This window comes from Chinchilla lanigera, unplaced genomic scaffold (genome assembly GCF_000276665.1).
Source record: "Chinchilla lanigera isolate Chin_1 unplaced genomic scaffold, ChiLan1.0 scaffold00027, whole genome shotgun sequence".
Classification (NCBI taxonomy): domain Eukaryota; kingdom Metazoa; phylum Chordata; class Mammalia; order Rodentia; family Chinchillidae; genus Chinchilla; species Chinchilla lanigera.
The window spans coordinates 17,807,215-17,823,773 of record NW_004955428.1 but is presented as its reverse complement, the minus strand read 5'-3'; the positions used below and the strand labels follow the sequence as shown (position 1 = coordinate 17,823,773).

Below are 16,559 nucleotides of genomic sequence, written 5' to 3'. Positions count from 1 at the left end.
GCCCCGCAGCTCGCCCGCACCGGCGAGAGGGCCCGAGGCGCCCGAGGCCCCGCGCCGCCCCGCCAGGAGGCCGAGCGCGCCGGGTCGGGCCAGCCCCGCGCGCCAGAAACCCCAGCTCCTCCAGGGCAGCATCGCCTTCTGTTTCGCCCCCAGCCGCGCCTGCGCGCTCCACGCTGAGGGCGCACCGTAAACTTTAGAAGAGACCCTCCCACATCGGCGTTGAGCGGGGTGCCCCCTTTGCAGAGCCTGCGCCAGGCGGTTTCGGAGTCTTGTCAATGCCCGGCCCCAGGAAAGCAGGGAGAAACGTCCCACCGCTTATTCTGATGGCTAGTTTAGATCAACGGAAGTTTGTTCAGGGAGGAGGCAAGGGGGCGGAGGTCTTTCAGATATTCACAGTCTCCATAGAGGTCGTATACCCAAAATCCATGTTCCTTTACAGAGGTGAGAACCTCCGTAAACCGCTTTCAAGACAGTGTTCTCTGAAGACATAATTCTGCTCTAATCCCTGATCCTTGCGCTTGCGCCCCACTCGGAGGATTACGGTACGGGCCGAGCCTAGGTGACCTCTGCCCCGGAAGTTTTCTCCCTGGGACACACGCGCGCACGTTGAGCCGGCTTCGCTTCTACTGTGCTGCTCGCTGCTCAGCTTGGCGTCCTCTCCAGTCATGTCTTCCAAAAAGAGCCGAAAGCGGCTGAACCAGAGCTTGGAAAATGGTTCGCCCTTGTCCACTGCGGCTTCCTCTCGTGCGGAGGCCCCAGACTTGGCGGCAGCTGGGACTCTGGTGGTGACCAACTTCCTAGAAAAGGGTAAAGAGCTGTGAGGGGCGCTGCCAGAGGGGTGGGAGGCGGGCGTCGCCGCCGCCCAGGGCTGGCGCCCCCGAGAGGGAGACCCGGGGCTGGACACTAAGTGTGCCTCCGCCGCCCCTGGGAAAGTTAGGCAGAAATGGCTTTGTCAAATTTTCTTTTTGAAAAAATTGTTCAGAATTGTTAAGTTGCACTTAAAATGAGCTTTGCCTCAATCGGGGTGAATCCCACAGCCACCTGTGCAAAGTCGTTCGTACCTACCGGGCGTAGGCTCGTTACTGAAAAACTACCGTAAAAATGTGACTCTGTCCTGCCCAAGATACATTATTGAGCATTTAAAAATTAAGAAAAATTTTTTTTCTTCCACTGTTGTACAGGTTTTGTGAATTAATAGGGGCTGTTAATCGTACACCCGCGTGAGTACCACCTAGTAGCTTAGCTGTGTCGCAGACATCTTTCGTTTAGTTTTCACGGAAGCTGTGACCTACGGGCACTGTGTAGTTACAGGTCGATTTTGTGTATGTGTCTGTGGTCTACCACTGGGCCACATCTCCAGCCCGTTTTAGGTTTTTGTTTTGAAACGGTCTCACCAAGTTGCCCAGGCGACCCTTGAACGTGCCATCATCCTCTTCACTCGGCCTCCCAAGCAGCAGGGATTGCAGGGGTGCACGATGACGTTCTGTCCATTTTAGGGACCAACAAAGGCGACTGACATGCCCCAGGTTACACAGGTGCTAAGAGTCAGAGACCATGTTTGAATTCTGATATTTGACTTCCACTTCATTTCGTGGAAACGATCCTGTCTTAGTTACTGATTATCTAGCTCTATATCGATAAATCCAATAGATGTTTTTTCATTATTTGCTTTACTTAACCTCAGCAGTGTTTGGCATTGTCTACCATTTCTTTTCTTTATTATTATTATTATTATTAGATGTTTTTTCATTATTTGCTTTACTTAACCTCAGCAGTGTTTGGCATTGTCTACCATTTCTTTTCTTTATTATTATTATTACTATTATTATTATTATTATTATTGTTACTGGGGATTGAAACCAAGGCTTCTACACGGAGCTACATCCTCAACAATTTTTAGTTTGAGACAGAGTATCCCTAAATCACTATATTGCCCAGGCTGGTCTTGAACTTTCGTTCTCCTGCCACGGCTTCCCAGAAGGCTGGATTACCGATGTGTACCTCCATGCCCCCCTTGTCAGTCATTTCTTCTTTGAAACACTTCACTTCTTATTTTATGTCATCAGACTGTCCTAGATGTTTGCCGTGCTTGTTGAACTTTGTTTCCTTTTTAACCTTGTCCTCTTCCACCTGACCATTAAACATTGAAGTTTTTCAGTTGTTAGTCCTAAATCCTATTTTTCAGTCTAAATTTTCTCTTTGTCAAGTTCATCCAATGCCAAGAGTTTCCCATCTATATCCTCTTTATTTTCAGATTTATTTTTGTAATTCATACTGTTCTCGTCTTTTGGACCAGTGATTCTCCAATTGTCTGTGGTGAAGAGAGCATTTCTGCAAAATAAAATAAAAATGAAATATCAGAAAAATAAGTTACAAAAGCAAAATAAAAGTTACTAGATTGCCCAGATACAGAATTATTTTGTCAAATAGTAGTCTTCTAAATGCTTATTTTCGTTTTTTGTACTTTTACCTTGTTTAAACAAACAACAAGTATTTTGTAGACCATGTTCTGAATGATGTTCACTGTCTTGTCTCTTGGATTTCTCAAAACTACTTCAAGACTGACTCCATGAGTTTATATTCCCCCCAGTAACTCTAAATCTGTTTGGTTTTGCCATTACACAATGCACAATTTAGACATCATCCATTCCACTCCAGTTTCTCATATCTTGTATATCCAGGCTAGTTCTGAGTCCTGTTTATCACCTAAATTTTTTCCATATTCCTCTTTATACCATTTCTGTTGTTTCCACCTCAGTCTCAAACAGCATCATCTCTTACCTGGCCTGCTACATTAGCCTTTTAAACTGATGTTCCTGCTTCCAATTTGCTATCTTTGTTATTTCTTTTCAACTTTGAAGCCAGAATGATATTTTAAAATGATTCTGTCATGACACTGCTTTTTACCCCTCAATGCACTCGCATTGCTGTCAGGGTAATGGCCAGCATTTTGATAAAGTTCACTGCCCTAATGGTTTTGATCTTTTTTCTACAGTCACTCTTATTTCACATCATTGCCTGTTCTCTGGAAGATGCACCATACTGATGTCTGCCCAGGATGTCTATACATGCTATTCCCTTTACTGAGAATTATTTTTTTCTCATCTTCACTTATTATTTTTCTTCTCTCATTTATTATTTCCTACTCTTCTTCAGATCTGAATTTTAACATTACTTCCTTTGAGAAGCATTCTCTGATTCTTCCAAATGTGGTCAGGTCTCATGTAGGTTCTGCTAGCATTCTCAGTCATTCTTTCATTTATCTCACTTTATAATTATATAGTTATTCAATGATAGGATAATTCTCTAATCTTGCTAGATTGTAAAGTCCATGAGGCCAAGGATATGTGAACAAATTGCCTGTTATGGTGCCTGCCTACATAGTAGGCACATAGTACATATTTGCTGAATGAACAAATGAGGAGTGGGTGCTTTTTTGAAAGTACTATCTTTAAAGTTGATATGACAAAGTGGTCAATAAATGTGAAGGTAATTAATGGGGGAAGTGTATGTTGAAGTAATATTTTCGGGTACTGGAGGAATGAGAAGTATGGAAGGGAACTTTATGGATACCTTGCATAGATTTGGATGATTAAGCAATGAATACAATGCTGATGTACTGGGAAAGGAGGCCAGTGAATGGGAGTTTGAAAATGATCTCCATTGACAGGGAAATGTGGAGGTAAGTAAGGAGGGCTGTGGTTTTTTAAAGCCTTGAGCAAATAGGTCACAAGCAGAACTGCAACTTAATTCTCTAGAGCAGTGATGGAGAACCTTTTGGAGTTTTCAGTGAATAAACAGCCTTCTGTGACATGAGTGCCATAGGTTTGCCACCACTGCTTTAGAGCCAGGTAGTTGTCCCACTTCCCAGTTGAAGCCTGTGACTACAATTGGCTGACTTAAAATTTGTACTACAGAAAGCTCAGAGATACTGCAAGAATGATTAGTTCTCAATGAAATGAGGCTTCTTAGTTAACAGTCGTTTTGTTAGTAGACAGACACTCAAAAGGGTTTGGATTTAAATTTGTTACTACCAGGGTTGGAGCATTGATTTCTCTAGGGTATGCGAATACATTTAAATGGTTATATGGATAGAAAATTTTCATCTTTTCCAAAAGAAAACATGCCTTAATTTTATTTACAAAATAGTACAAGAATAACTTTCTTTTCCCTTACAGTAGATGCCAAAGTTCCTAAAACATTCCAGAATTCCCTTGTTCATCTTGGACTCAACACTATGAAGTCTGCAAATATATGTATAGGTAGACCAGTATTGCTTACCAGCTTGAATGGAAAGCAAGAGGTAAGAATTTGCTTAGTTTAGAAATATCAGAGGTGATTTGGTCAATACAGGAAGGATTAAATGAAATGTACATTTTAAGATATTCACATGTAGGGACTCTTCCAACTTTTTGATGCCTACAGCTACACTCATTAACCCCTAAAATTTCCAGTAGAGAGAGCCCTTTTCTCTAGCGAATGACACATACCTTTTGGGCTCTCTTTCTCCCAGTATCCATTATATTTCTGTGCAGAATGTTATTTAGGGATGAGCGGGCAACCAGTTCTTTATGCAAATTATTTTATTACTCTCTATTTTTAGCTGTGTTTCCCCTAATTGCTATTTATTATGCCTAAATCTCCATGCCCAGAAACTTTGCTGGATTTTCTGTAACTTGGCCTTCTGTGCTACTAGCTACTGGTTTCTTCTGCTTCTTTCATCCACAGGGGTTTTGTGGAAGTATTTTCGAAATTGCCTGTTGCTGATGACCCCTTTCCCATTTGTTTCATTGGACCTATATTATATTTTGTTTTGTGGAAGAGAGGATTGTAAATGTATAGGCTCAAGCCAGAAATTTTTGTTCCTTTTCCCTAAATATTTTAAATCTGATGAGATTCAGGTTCTGACAAAGCTGTTGTGCTTTATCTCTCACTACTTCCTGGATATAGTTTAAGTTCCAAGCTGGATTAATTTACAAGTTACCTTGCCTTCAAAAAAAAAAAAATATATATATATATATATATATATATATTTAATTTTCTTCTTTTAATCTATTAATGTCTTTGTCTTTTTCTAAATACCTTTTCAATCTTTTTGCCATCTTCACTGTGAGTACATTTCCTGATTTTCACCAAAATATATTCATTGAAATCATTTATTTTTTGTGGGCCTATGTAGTGGTTTGTTTTTTTCTGAATGTAATTTACCTTACTGCAGTTTGCGTCAGATTGTGACTGCTTTGAGGGTAAGGACTGCTTTGTGTACTCATGTATTCAGCCATGCTTAGTGTTCTTTATAAATTGATGATGTTCTTTGAGTGTCGATGGGGAGAGACTAGTTCCCCAAGATGAATATAATTATTGTATATTAGAAACATATACTATAAAAAAAGTATTTTCTAATATTTTTATTTCCTCTGTCTGGGCAGGTTTACACAGCCTGGCCAGTGGCAGGATTTCCTGGAGGCAAGGTTGGCCTGAGTGAGATGGCACAGAAGAATGTTGGTGTGAGGGCTGGTGATGCCATCCAGGTGCAGCCTCTTGTAGGTGCTGTGCTACAGGCTCAGGAAATGGACTTGGCACTGAGGTGTGGCTCTTTTCTTTGGTGATTATCTGGTCAATGCTACCCAGTACAAATACAAAAAGAGTCAAAAGCATAAGGCACATAAGTAATTTGCATTTTCTAATAGCCACTTTAAATAGTAAACAGGTTAAGTGAATTATAATAGTATATTTTATATACCCACCCTATCTAAAATCTTACTTTAACTTATAAGAAATATAAAATAACTTCGTAATAATATAGTTCACATTCCATTAAAACCAAGTCTTCAAAATCCAATGTATGTGTTATAGTAATAGTGTATCCCAGTTAGATTAGTCATGTTTTTAGTACTTGACTGTCACATGTGGTGAGTGGCTATTGGCCTACTGTATGAGACAGTACAAACTAGATGGGTGCTTTATCATTTATGGACTAAGGACTCAGGTCCTGTAATTTGAATATGCCTTGGCATATTAGGTGTGAATTATTAGTATTGATAAATATTTACCAGTGATCTTCATTTTGGCTTGCAGTGTAATCAAGGCTTTGTATGTTTCTTATAAAAAAAGGAGTAGCTCACTATGAATGGACAAGAGATTAAGACTGTTAAAGAAGCTAGTTGCAAAGAAAGATACACACACGCGCAAGCGTGCGCGCGCCCCCCCCCCCATAGCTAAGTACTAATTTGCATTTTTTTGTTGTTGTTGTTTTCCTGGTACCGGGAATTGAACTCACGATCTCGCGCTTGCCAGGCAGGCGCTGTGCCACTGAGCTAAATCCCCAGCCCCTAAGTACTAATTTCTATTGGCTTATTGAAAGGAACTTTTAATGTTTAATTGTTTGATCAATCTTACATACTTATATTTGGTAATCTGAGCAACTACTTTGAAGATAGCAATAAGTAATACAACCATTGTTGATTTCTTATCATCTTGTTTTGAAATTGTGTATTGTTTTTATAGTTTTTGTGTTTTGTCATTTTTAATTTTTTCTCTTTAAAATAAAAAAGAAGCTAATTTCAACTCATTAATTATTATCAGTTTTAAATAGTCTTCACCAAAGACTACTTGTTTGAACCTAGCTATCAATAAGTTTTATCATCTGTGCTTCTAGATATTCTTTAATAGGATTTTGATTTAGTTTATAAGTTTGATCAAAACATCAAAATTCACTTTATAAAACTATCTTTTGAAGACTTTAATGTCACCTTAATGATAATTCACGAATATGTTCACGTTATGTGTAAGAATCACAAAACATTTTCTTATCATTAGCTTGAGGTTTAAAATGTTTTCTTCTCTTTCTACTTTTTTAGATTGCAAGCTTGAATTTTGACATACTTACTTCTTTTAAAAAAGAAAATGTTTATCTTATTCTCATCACTGAGACACAGTGCTCATCACTGAGGTTAAAGGAGGAGAGATTTGTGTTGGCTCACAGTTTGAAGAGATTTTAGACTGTTCTCTGGTAGCTCTAAGTCAGGAGACTGTGGCAGAGGGCATAGTGGAAGGCCTGAGAGGAAGAAAACTGCTCACCTCATGGAGGTGAGAGAAGGAAGCAGAGAGGTCAAGGGAGGAGCTGAGAAGAAAGAGATGACCTTTCTGCTTACAGACAGAGTGATCTGCCTCTTCCTGCTGGACCTTGCCTCCTAACACCACGTCAGCTACACTGCCCCCACAATCCAATAGTCTTACAGAAACCCCACCTTTCTGCTCATGAGGCTCTGAGGGGGGATATGTAGGTATAAACCATAGCAGCGTTTAATGAAAATTAAAAGAAGAAAGGGAAAGCAACTTACATATATATTGCATACATGGATGCATATGTGCATTTGTGAGTGAGCACAGACATAAACTTAACCTTTGTCTTCTCCCATTTAATCCTTTAATACCCTGCAACATATCCATATTTATCCCATTTTTCATAGATGAGGAAATAGGTTCACAGGGTCCAATGAGGGGGAAGTAATTAACCTAATATTTCACTGTTAGGTGAATAATGATTGCCTATTACAGAGGACTATATATTTTAAATGGAACATCTTGCTTTTTAAAATCGTATTTTAAAAAATCTAATATTTTAAATGTGGAAGCAGAGTTTGGACAAAGTTAATTTTGTATTAGGAAAATCAGTAATTTCAGTCTTTTTCAACAACTGAGAAATTTTATTGATGTTGGAGCTCCTTCTAGTGGAGATAACTTTGTGTGTATTCATTCTTTTACTAAATGCAAAACTGGTTCAGTTCTTTTACTGTTTTTATATATATCCCAGTTTGCTCTGTTATATCCTCTTAGGTTATATCCTTTAATTTCTCCCCTTTTAGTTTAGTTTTCTGTGACAGAATAAGAGAATTGGGATAAAGTCCTCAAAGAACTTGCAGTGATAATTGCTTTATCTTTGTAACAGCTTAAATAAATCAAGTTTCTGTTTAAAAAAGTTATCTTGAACACTTAGAAAATAGTGAACCATTATTCCTGAGGGGAGAATATGTACATATATATGCATATTTTACACAGATTGTAATCTTCAATCCTTAAAACACCCATTCTGGCTGGGTGTGGTAGTGTATGTGCCTATAATCTCAGTTATCAGGAGGCAGAGGCAGGAGGATTGCAGATTCTAGGCCAACCTGGGCAACTTCATAAGAGCTTGTCCCAAAATAAGACTTTTTAAAAAGATCTGAGAACGGAGTTCAGTCACGGCGTGTTTGCTTAGCATGTGTGAGTCTTCGGATTCAGTCCCTAGTACCATTAAAAAAAAATGACTGAACAAAAACCACTCACTCTGGTAAGACCATTTTATGTTACAGAAGAGAAGAAGATTGTAAATAAAAAGGGACTTGGCTGAGTCTGCCTCACTGCAGGTGCCACAAATGAGATTCATATCCCTCCAAGTAGTCTGAGAGCATCTTGGAGTGTTCCACACTGTCTTGTCCTGTCTGTGTGCCATTTGTCCTTGAATGAGAACTGAAAAAACAAGCCAGTGTCACCTTGTTCTACCTCACCTGACAGCAATTGGTGTTGTATGGCCCAAATTTTATGCTGCTCTAACATATCCAATAATCACATCTAATAGTCACTGCAGGTACTCTGTGGGTATTGATTTTGGGAGTATAAATAAATTCAATGAGTACATAAATTTGTAGAATAGCATCCATAGATCACGTGGACCAACTAAATTTGTTTTAACATTGATAAAGTGATTAGAGAACAATGTGTAGATTTCGACCCGGTATGCTTGCTAGTAAGCCTTCCTCTGTCCTCATCTCCACTGGTTACCAACAGAGCTAGACAACAGTTGGCCCCTTGTGTTGTATACACAGGCAGGAAGAAGAAAAATGCTCATGTTTTGAAAACTCTGAAAGAGCAGCCTTCTTAATAAGTGCTGTGATGTTTAGCTGTACCTACTTCCTGCACTTGAGTAAGCAATGTCCTGCAAGACACCATTTTCAATAGGAAGAAAGGGATCTCTGTGTTTCCTCAGCCTTTCCCCTTTTCCAGAATACATTTTCATTGTAGTCATTACTCGTTTTTACTACTTCTACTTTTCTGGGTAATAGTATATAGGATTTAACTTTCTTAAAGAGATAGATTATGTGAAAGGAATGAAGTCAGGTGTGATTAAAAGCCTTTCTCTAAGTAAGACAAGTTCAGGAAGGAATGAGAAGGCCAGTGGTTTTTTAAATGCGTTTGACTAATATACCCACACACTCTCTTAATTATGATTTGTATATATCTGCAGATTCAGTGTATATGTGTTCCTGTATACACATGTAAATAGATATGGGTGTGATTATGTGTTTATATACATATTCATGGATGTGTATACTGTGTGTGATAAGGTAATGTTTTATAAAGCAATGCTTACCTTTTCTATGTGTGTTGTACTCTGACATTTTTTATTCTAATAAAAAAAGTGCTGAATGAGACTGAAATGATTTCATGATCCAGTAAAGGTAATGATTTCATTACCCTATGACTTGGGTCACTGAGGCACCAAATTGTCAGTGATACATTTGTGGCTTTCAAGAAGTATTTGAAAGGTGTAAGTCATTCCAAAATTGTGTAAATCAACCGTTTTCAGGTTGCAAACTGTTGTTTTCAGTAAGTCTGTATTATAATTATGTATAGTGGTACCTTGGTTCAGAAGCTTAATTCTTTCCACAATGCTGTTCACAAACTGAATTGGGGAAGAACTGAATCAGATTCAGTGGTTAGGTTCAAGGTTGATCTGCTGAGGAAATTAGAGTTGGTTCTTATCTAATTTTATATCACAGTTTATATCACAGTTTAATTTCTTACATACTTAATTCTGCCTTTTTATCTTTTTCTCTTTGTATAGTGACAAAGATCGGGAAATTAATGAAGAAGAACTGACTTGTTGTATTCTGAGAAAACTAGGTGAGAGTGATGTAAGTTCTTAAACTTCAAGGAGAAAGGCAGAGCCAACTAAAATGTCTTTGAGGTCTTATAACCATAACAGTCTTCAAAATAGTCAAAAGATTATTCCTCTTAATGAATTAATTTTCTTTTGAGACAGTTGCCAGTAAAATGACTAACAGTTAAGTAGTGGAGAGAGTATATGGCTTGTCTGTGGGCAAACTCAGTAACAACTTTTTTAACCATTGGATTTTCGTTTTTTTCAGTGAGAAACATTATGTTGGTTTAGGTATGCTATTTTAGTTTAGCTTCTTGGCAAATGTAGACTTATGGCTATTTATTAATATAGTTGATAGAGTGTAAGATCTATTGAGTGTACAAGATTTGAAAGGATATCTTTGATATCTCATCTAGTGCTGTATCATAGGGGAATAATGGGTGCTGTATTTTTCACGACAATTCATCAGTATTGCAGCTTTGATTTAATCTCTTCAGGAAGAGGTTAAATAGCAAGGAAGCTGCTATTAAAATAATAAACTGATGAAAATTGTGCTAACATGTATATTTAATAAATTATTTTCTAGATGGCAAGATTGTTTTACCAGGCAACTTTCTGTATTGTACTTTCTATGGACGACTGTGCAAGTTACAAGTGTTGCAAGTGAAAGGAACAGATGGCATGATACTGGGAAAACCTCAGAGTGACTCTACTACTGCTCAGGGAATGGCCTCTGAACAGTCCAGCATGGAAACCAGTAGCTTGGATATATCTTTCCAGCTAAGCCACTTAGATCTGGAAGAGTCCCAGAGCCCAGCATCAAGAAGTACTCCTTGTAAAGCTGTTGATGACAGAATTGCAAATGAAGCCTGTGACATTTTGTTGGATGTCACACAGAGCCCTGAGGCTGGCAACGGACCTGAGTTAGAGGAAGACACAGCTCTTACGTGTAATCTTGAGTCTGCCAGAGAAGGAAATAAGCAACTAATCGATGAGAGATTATTAAAATCTGCCAAAACAGGAGCAAAGTGCAATACTGACACTTTTTATTTTATTTCTTCAACAACAAGGGTCAATCTGAGAAAGATTCATACAAATTCAAAAGGACAAAACCAATTCAAAGTAACTTACGATATGATAGGAGGCTTAAACAGTCAGCTGAAAGCAATTAGAGAAATGATTGAATTGCCTCTCAAACAACCTGAACTTTTCAAGAGTTATGGTATGATAGATATCTTTAGGTTATTATATCTAGAAATGTTAAAATCAAACAAAAAAGCATTTGGAAAACTTGAGTCTAGTGGTGTATGCTTGTAATCCCAGTGTCCCTGAGGCCAAGATAGGTCGGACACAAGTTTGAGGCCAGCGTGGGCTACATAGTTCAAGGCCAGCCTGAATTACAATGAAAGTTTCTGTCTCAAAACCAAAAAAAAAAAAGCATTTCATAAATCCTATTTATCTAATGACTGTGCACTGTCTTTTTCTGTTTTTTTTCCTGGACAGTCATGTAGTAGAGGTGTTAATTGCTTTCTTAGGTGCTAATGAATTCTTTGTGCTTTGGTCTCTACGTTATAATGTGTACTAGTGACAGCCATGTCTCTTCTATTTTTGTCTTTTTGAAATGGGATTTCACTGTGCAGTTTAGGCTGGCCTTGAACTCACTTTGCAGTCAAGGCTGGCCTTGAACTCACAGAAATCCACCTGTGTCACCCTCCTAAACACTGGGAATATAGGCTTGTGCTACCGTGCTTGGGCCTAGCTCTTCTAATAGCATATATTAAATGGTTGTATTGTGTCTGTAATAAGTGTCTTGTTGTGTTAGATCAATTATAATGTCTAAAATAAACTACTCACAGAAGTTGCTTAAAACTGTTTAGGAAATATAGGTATGTACATTGCGACAACTACTTGAGATGAGTTGACTCCTAGGAAATTTATGGCGTCCTTTTTTATGATTGCTGCCCACATCCTTTGCGTATATCATGTATAAAATAAACTCTTGGGTTTATATTTTGCTAGTTACATTTATATTCCCTAAAATGACTAATTGGAAGTAAATTGTGATTGTTGGCTTGTTTTGTCTCCTTACTTCTGGGTTTTACTTTCTAATCATGGAACTGTGCTGTGTGGGCTGGATATGGGAGCAGCACTGTGGGTATCTAAGTTTTTTTTTTTTTTTGTACTGGGGATTGAATTCAGAAGCACTCTGCCACTGAGCTGTAACTCCAGCCCTTCTTACTTTTTCAGACAGGGTCTTGGTAAGTTTTCTAGGCTGGTCTTGAACTTTTGATCCTCCTGCCTCAGCCTGCTGAGTAGCTGGGTTTGTAATGTGCACTATAATACCTGGCTGATTGTACAGCGTTTTACCAACCTGTTTTCCCTGATTGTGGTCTACAGAGCAAGCAGATGTTATTGTTGGGGATTGGTGTTTGGGGTAATATATTTTTCTGGAGGCAGATCTGACTTTTGATTTTGTGATACAAGGTAAATTTACATTTATAACTTACATTTGAAATTGACAAAATTTGTAAGAAACCTAGTACAGAGCAAGAAGATGTTATTTTGGGGATCCATATTGGGGTAGTAGTTTTTTCTGGGGAAATCTCACTTTGGATTTTGTGGTACAAGGTAAAATATACATTTATAACTCATGTCTGAAGTTGTATCACAAAATTAATAAGAAACCTAGTAATACTGAATTCAGTGTTTCTTGTTTTTTCTCTTAGGAATTCCAGCTCCTAGAGGAGTGTTACTCTATGGCCCTCCAGGTACTGGAAAGACAATGATTGCCAAAGCTATTGCTAATGAAGTTGGAGCCTATGTTTCTGTAATTAATGGTCCTGAAATTATAAGCAAGTAGGTGCATGACTTAATAAAGTATACTTAATATGTATTAAAGGTACTTCTCAAGTGTGACTTTTTTAAATGGCTGCTTGATGTTGTTATTTCATACCTTGGAATATATTTGATTTTCTTTTTAATATGTATAAAACTGTTTGGAAAATAAGTTTTGAAAATAATAGTAAGCTAAAAATATTTGAATGTCAAATTAGCTTTTATAGGTAAAGATTTAAAAATAATAAGAAAAGGTACTTAATATTTTTTATTTGTTATAGATTCTATGGTGAGACTGAAGCAAGGTTACGTCAGATATTTGCTGAAGCCACTCTACGGTATTATAAATAAATATTTTTCATGTTTTGGAATTAATAGTGCTATGCTATTTAAAGTGATACAGTAGCACTTCACCCAGAGTAAAGAATAGCATAAAAAATAGCTCTATGAATAGATTGTAGGTTTAATGATATTCTGTTTAATCTGTTTTTAATTTTGCTTTAGATGTGTGATAAATAAGTTATTAAATTATACAAAGTAGAATGTATTGTTTGATAAGTGACATTATCTTAAGCTTTTATATCTATGAGTTTCTTTTGAGTAGTACTTAGGTATATTTAATATACTTAATCTCTTTAGTAGACTTTATTTTTGAAACTTTGTTACAGTTTAGATTGCTTCCAAGGGACAGTCTTTTGTTCTTTAAGAATTATTATTCCTTAGTTGAGGTTACTATGTTGCATTGCAGTGAGTATTAGAAAATAGTCTGTAACTTGATGTAATGTGATACTGTTTAAAATATGGCTGTCTCTTACTATTTTTTTATAGGACATCATATTACTGTTCTTTTATCAAAGAACTGCCATTTTAAATGCCTTTTCTGCCCAGTAATAGATTAAGCATTTTATAGTCCAAATACTGAAATTTGAGAACTAGTGGTATACCTTACTGTTCAGTATGTTTATGTTGTTATGTTGGTTATCATTGAAGTTTCTTGTGAGAGAATTCACATCTTTTATAGCGGAATTTGTCATTTTGAAAGTACTTTTTAAAATAGGTTAAAGAAAAAGATGACATTTCTACTTTATATCCTTTGGGCTTAAAGCCTGTTGTAAAGGAAAATCATCTCTGGCCTCAGCTTCTCAGCTGATCCATAATGTAGTGGACATTGGTGGGAGACTGGTGCCTGGGCGTAGACTCATCTCATGAGCAGTATACTCTTCTCATTACTCTTCCTTTTAATGAGGGTAGATAGACTAGAATCTGAGGTTGTGAGTTAAATAATTGAGGCTAGAATGCATTTAAGGTTTTTTGGCTTAACATTCTAATGCTTTTGTCTATAATATTATTAAATAAATTCTAAACTTGATATTTTTCAACTAAAAATTGACATTAAAATTTCAAATTAAATGTAAATTAGAGATTTCATTTTACCTGATTTTAGACATCCATCAATTATTTTTATTGATGAGCTGGATGCACTTTGCCCTAAAAGAGAAGGAGCTCAGAATGAAGTGGAAAAAAGAGTTGTAGCTTCACTCTTAACGCTGATGGATGGCATTGGCTCGGTAAGTATAACACTGGTATTGCTTCTGTGAGGGAAGAGGCTGCTTCTTAGAAATATACATGTAGCAACAAAGACTACTGAATGTGTCTGTGTCTTTAGTTATTCTAGAATAAGAGGAAATACCCCATTGGAACTAGGTAAGACTCACACATAATTTGTTTCAAAAAACTATTTACTAATTGCTAGGACAGCATAATTAACTTTTTTCTTTAGCATAAAAGATAATTCACCATCATTGATTTTCTTCGGGATAAGTGATATTAACTTAAAAACTTGAGGCAGAAATCAGTAAGGAAGACTCTGTATTAAATTTTAGGGGGTAATAAGAAATTTCAGGTGTATTATCACTCATGTAAAAAATGATCCAGGGCTTTGTGCTAGGCAAGTAAAAGAAAAGAATAAGGGAAATATGTGTTCATAGAACAGTTAAAAGGCCTTTACTATTATTACCAGATTCTCTGATAGGACATACAGTCTTTTTTAAAGAAAATTTTTATTTATTATATTTAATTTTTTTTTTGAGACAGAGTCTTGCCATTTAGTCCAGTCTAGAATTGAACTCTGTGTAGCCCAAGCTGGCCTCAAACTTGCGGTGATCCTGCTGCCTCAGCCTCTTGAGTACTGGGAGTACAGGTGTGTGCCACCATGCCCAGCTCATATAGTCTTGTATTAGTAAAAACCGTATGCTAACTGTGAATGGAAGAAGTGGTATAAAAAAAAAAAAATGAAGAAATCCTTCAGATTTCTGGCAACTGTTAACAACAATAACAACAACAACAACAACAAAATATGTATCTGTATATCTGATATAGATATAGGGGTATATTTCAACGGCCAGACTGTAAATAACTACATTTCTTAGAATTGTAGTATGATAGAAATTAGTCTCATGGTTTTGCACGTTAAAAAACTGGATAGTTAAATTTGAGGTTTTTACTGCCTTTTGGTAGAAACTGAATGTGTAAATAAGTAAATAGTACTTAGTCCATGGGGCGTAACTATTAAGCAGACCATATTACTGTTTATGGATGATCATAATTTTACCCTGAAGGCAGATACAAAAAGCTATGTTATAGTAGAAGGTAAAAAAAGAAATCATTTGGAAGGTTCAGTGGTGTGGAATCTTAGTCACCAGGTCTGCTTGCTGTCTTTTTCTCTGCCATTTGGATAACCCTACAAAGTGGTTGTCTTGCTTTTGGGCAGGACTGGAAACACATGACACTGATGTTTTAATCTGAAAATAGTTAAGGGCCTGTGTTTGTGCTTTTAAATGCATAATTTATAAATTTAGCCCATGCATTTTTTTGTTGGCATATTAAATATAATTGATTATATTTTAGTTTTTTTATGTAAATCACATTCAGTTGTATTTGTCTCTGAGATTACTCTGGGTCATTTGAGTAAAATACTGGGTAATATCTACAGGTGGATGATCAAGATCACAGTTCTTTATAATCTGTTCTTAATTTCACATTCAGAGAAAAAAAATTTATGTATTCAAAGGTGGCTGATACTTGGATATTGTTTGTATTGTTTATGTTTTCAGGAAATTAAAAAGTTATCACATTTATAAAAGAAAACAGTTCATAGATGAGGAAAACTTTCTAGACAAATTCCTAAAGGGGTCTTGTTCTATTTGAATAATATTTAGGTCATAATGTTTGCTTCCAAATAGGGTAATACTTTCAACAGTCAATGTACGGTGAAGGGCCTAGCGTATGCAAGGCTTGGGGTTCATTCCAACACTGAAAAGAAAGAAAATGAAAGAAAAAGAAAAAACAAAACTGCTATAGAATTTGATGTTACTTATGATAATAGTATAGTTAGGATTCTAGAAGTGAGAAGCATCAGTAGATGGAGAAATATTAGATAACTTTCTAGGAGAGGAAGCATTTGGGCTAAGCTTTGAAAATTGTGTAATAAACATACTACATGTATAATAATACATAAAATTAATATATATATAATGGTTAGGACTTGTTAGCCGGCCTCTCTTTTCTTTTGTGTACTATGAATTGAACACAAGGCTCTTGCACTGAGCTATCTCCAGCGCATTTTTTATTTTGAGATGTTGGTCTTGCTTACCCGCTAAATTTTGCCCAGGTGTACCTTGAGCTTGCAGTCCTCCTACCTCAGCCACCCAGAGTGCTGAGATTGAAGGTGTGTAACTCCACACCTTGCTGCTATTACTTTTAACTTTTAGGAAAGTATGTATTTTATTTTCATCTTACTTTG

The 16,559-nt window shown here is 36.9% G+C and overlaps 1 protein-coding gene across 2 annotated transcripts in view; it reads left to right on the top strand.

Annotated features, from left to right (window-relative positions):
- Positions 1–295: 295 nt before the first annotated feature.
- Positions 296–16,559, top strand: part of Spata5 (spermatogenesis associated 5) — a 298,091-nt gene continuing 281,827 nt past the window's right edge. The window contains exons 1-8 of one of the 2 annotated variants that reach the window (XM_005386755.2): positions 296–807; positions 4,182–4,303; positions 5,430–5,587; positions 9,887–9,945; positions 10,509–11,144; positions 12,649–12,778; positions 13,039–13,095; positions 14,202–14,325. In XM_005386755.2, coding sequence (XP_005386812.1) covers positions 666–807; positions 4,182–4,303; positions 5,430–5,587; positions 9,887–9,945; positions 10,509–11,144; positions 12,649–12,778; positions 13,039–13,095; positions 14,202–14,325 — 1,428 coding nt within the window. In that variant the 5' untranslated portion in view covers positions 296–665. Of the gene's footprint in view, positions 808–4,178; positions 4,304–5,429; positions 5,588–9,886; positions 9,946–10,508; positions 11,145–12,648; positions 12,779–13,038; positions 13,096–14,201; positions 14,326–16,559 lie in introns of both variants that reach the window. The other variant, XM_005386754.2, reaches the window with a different exon arrangement.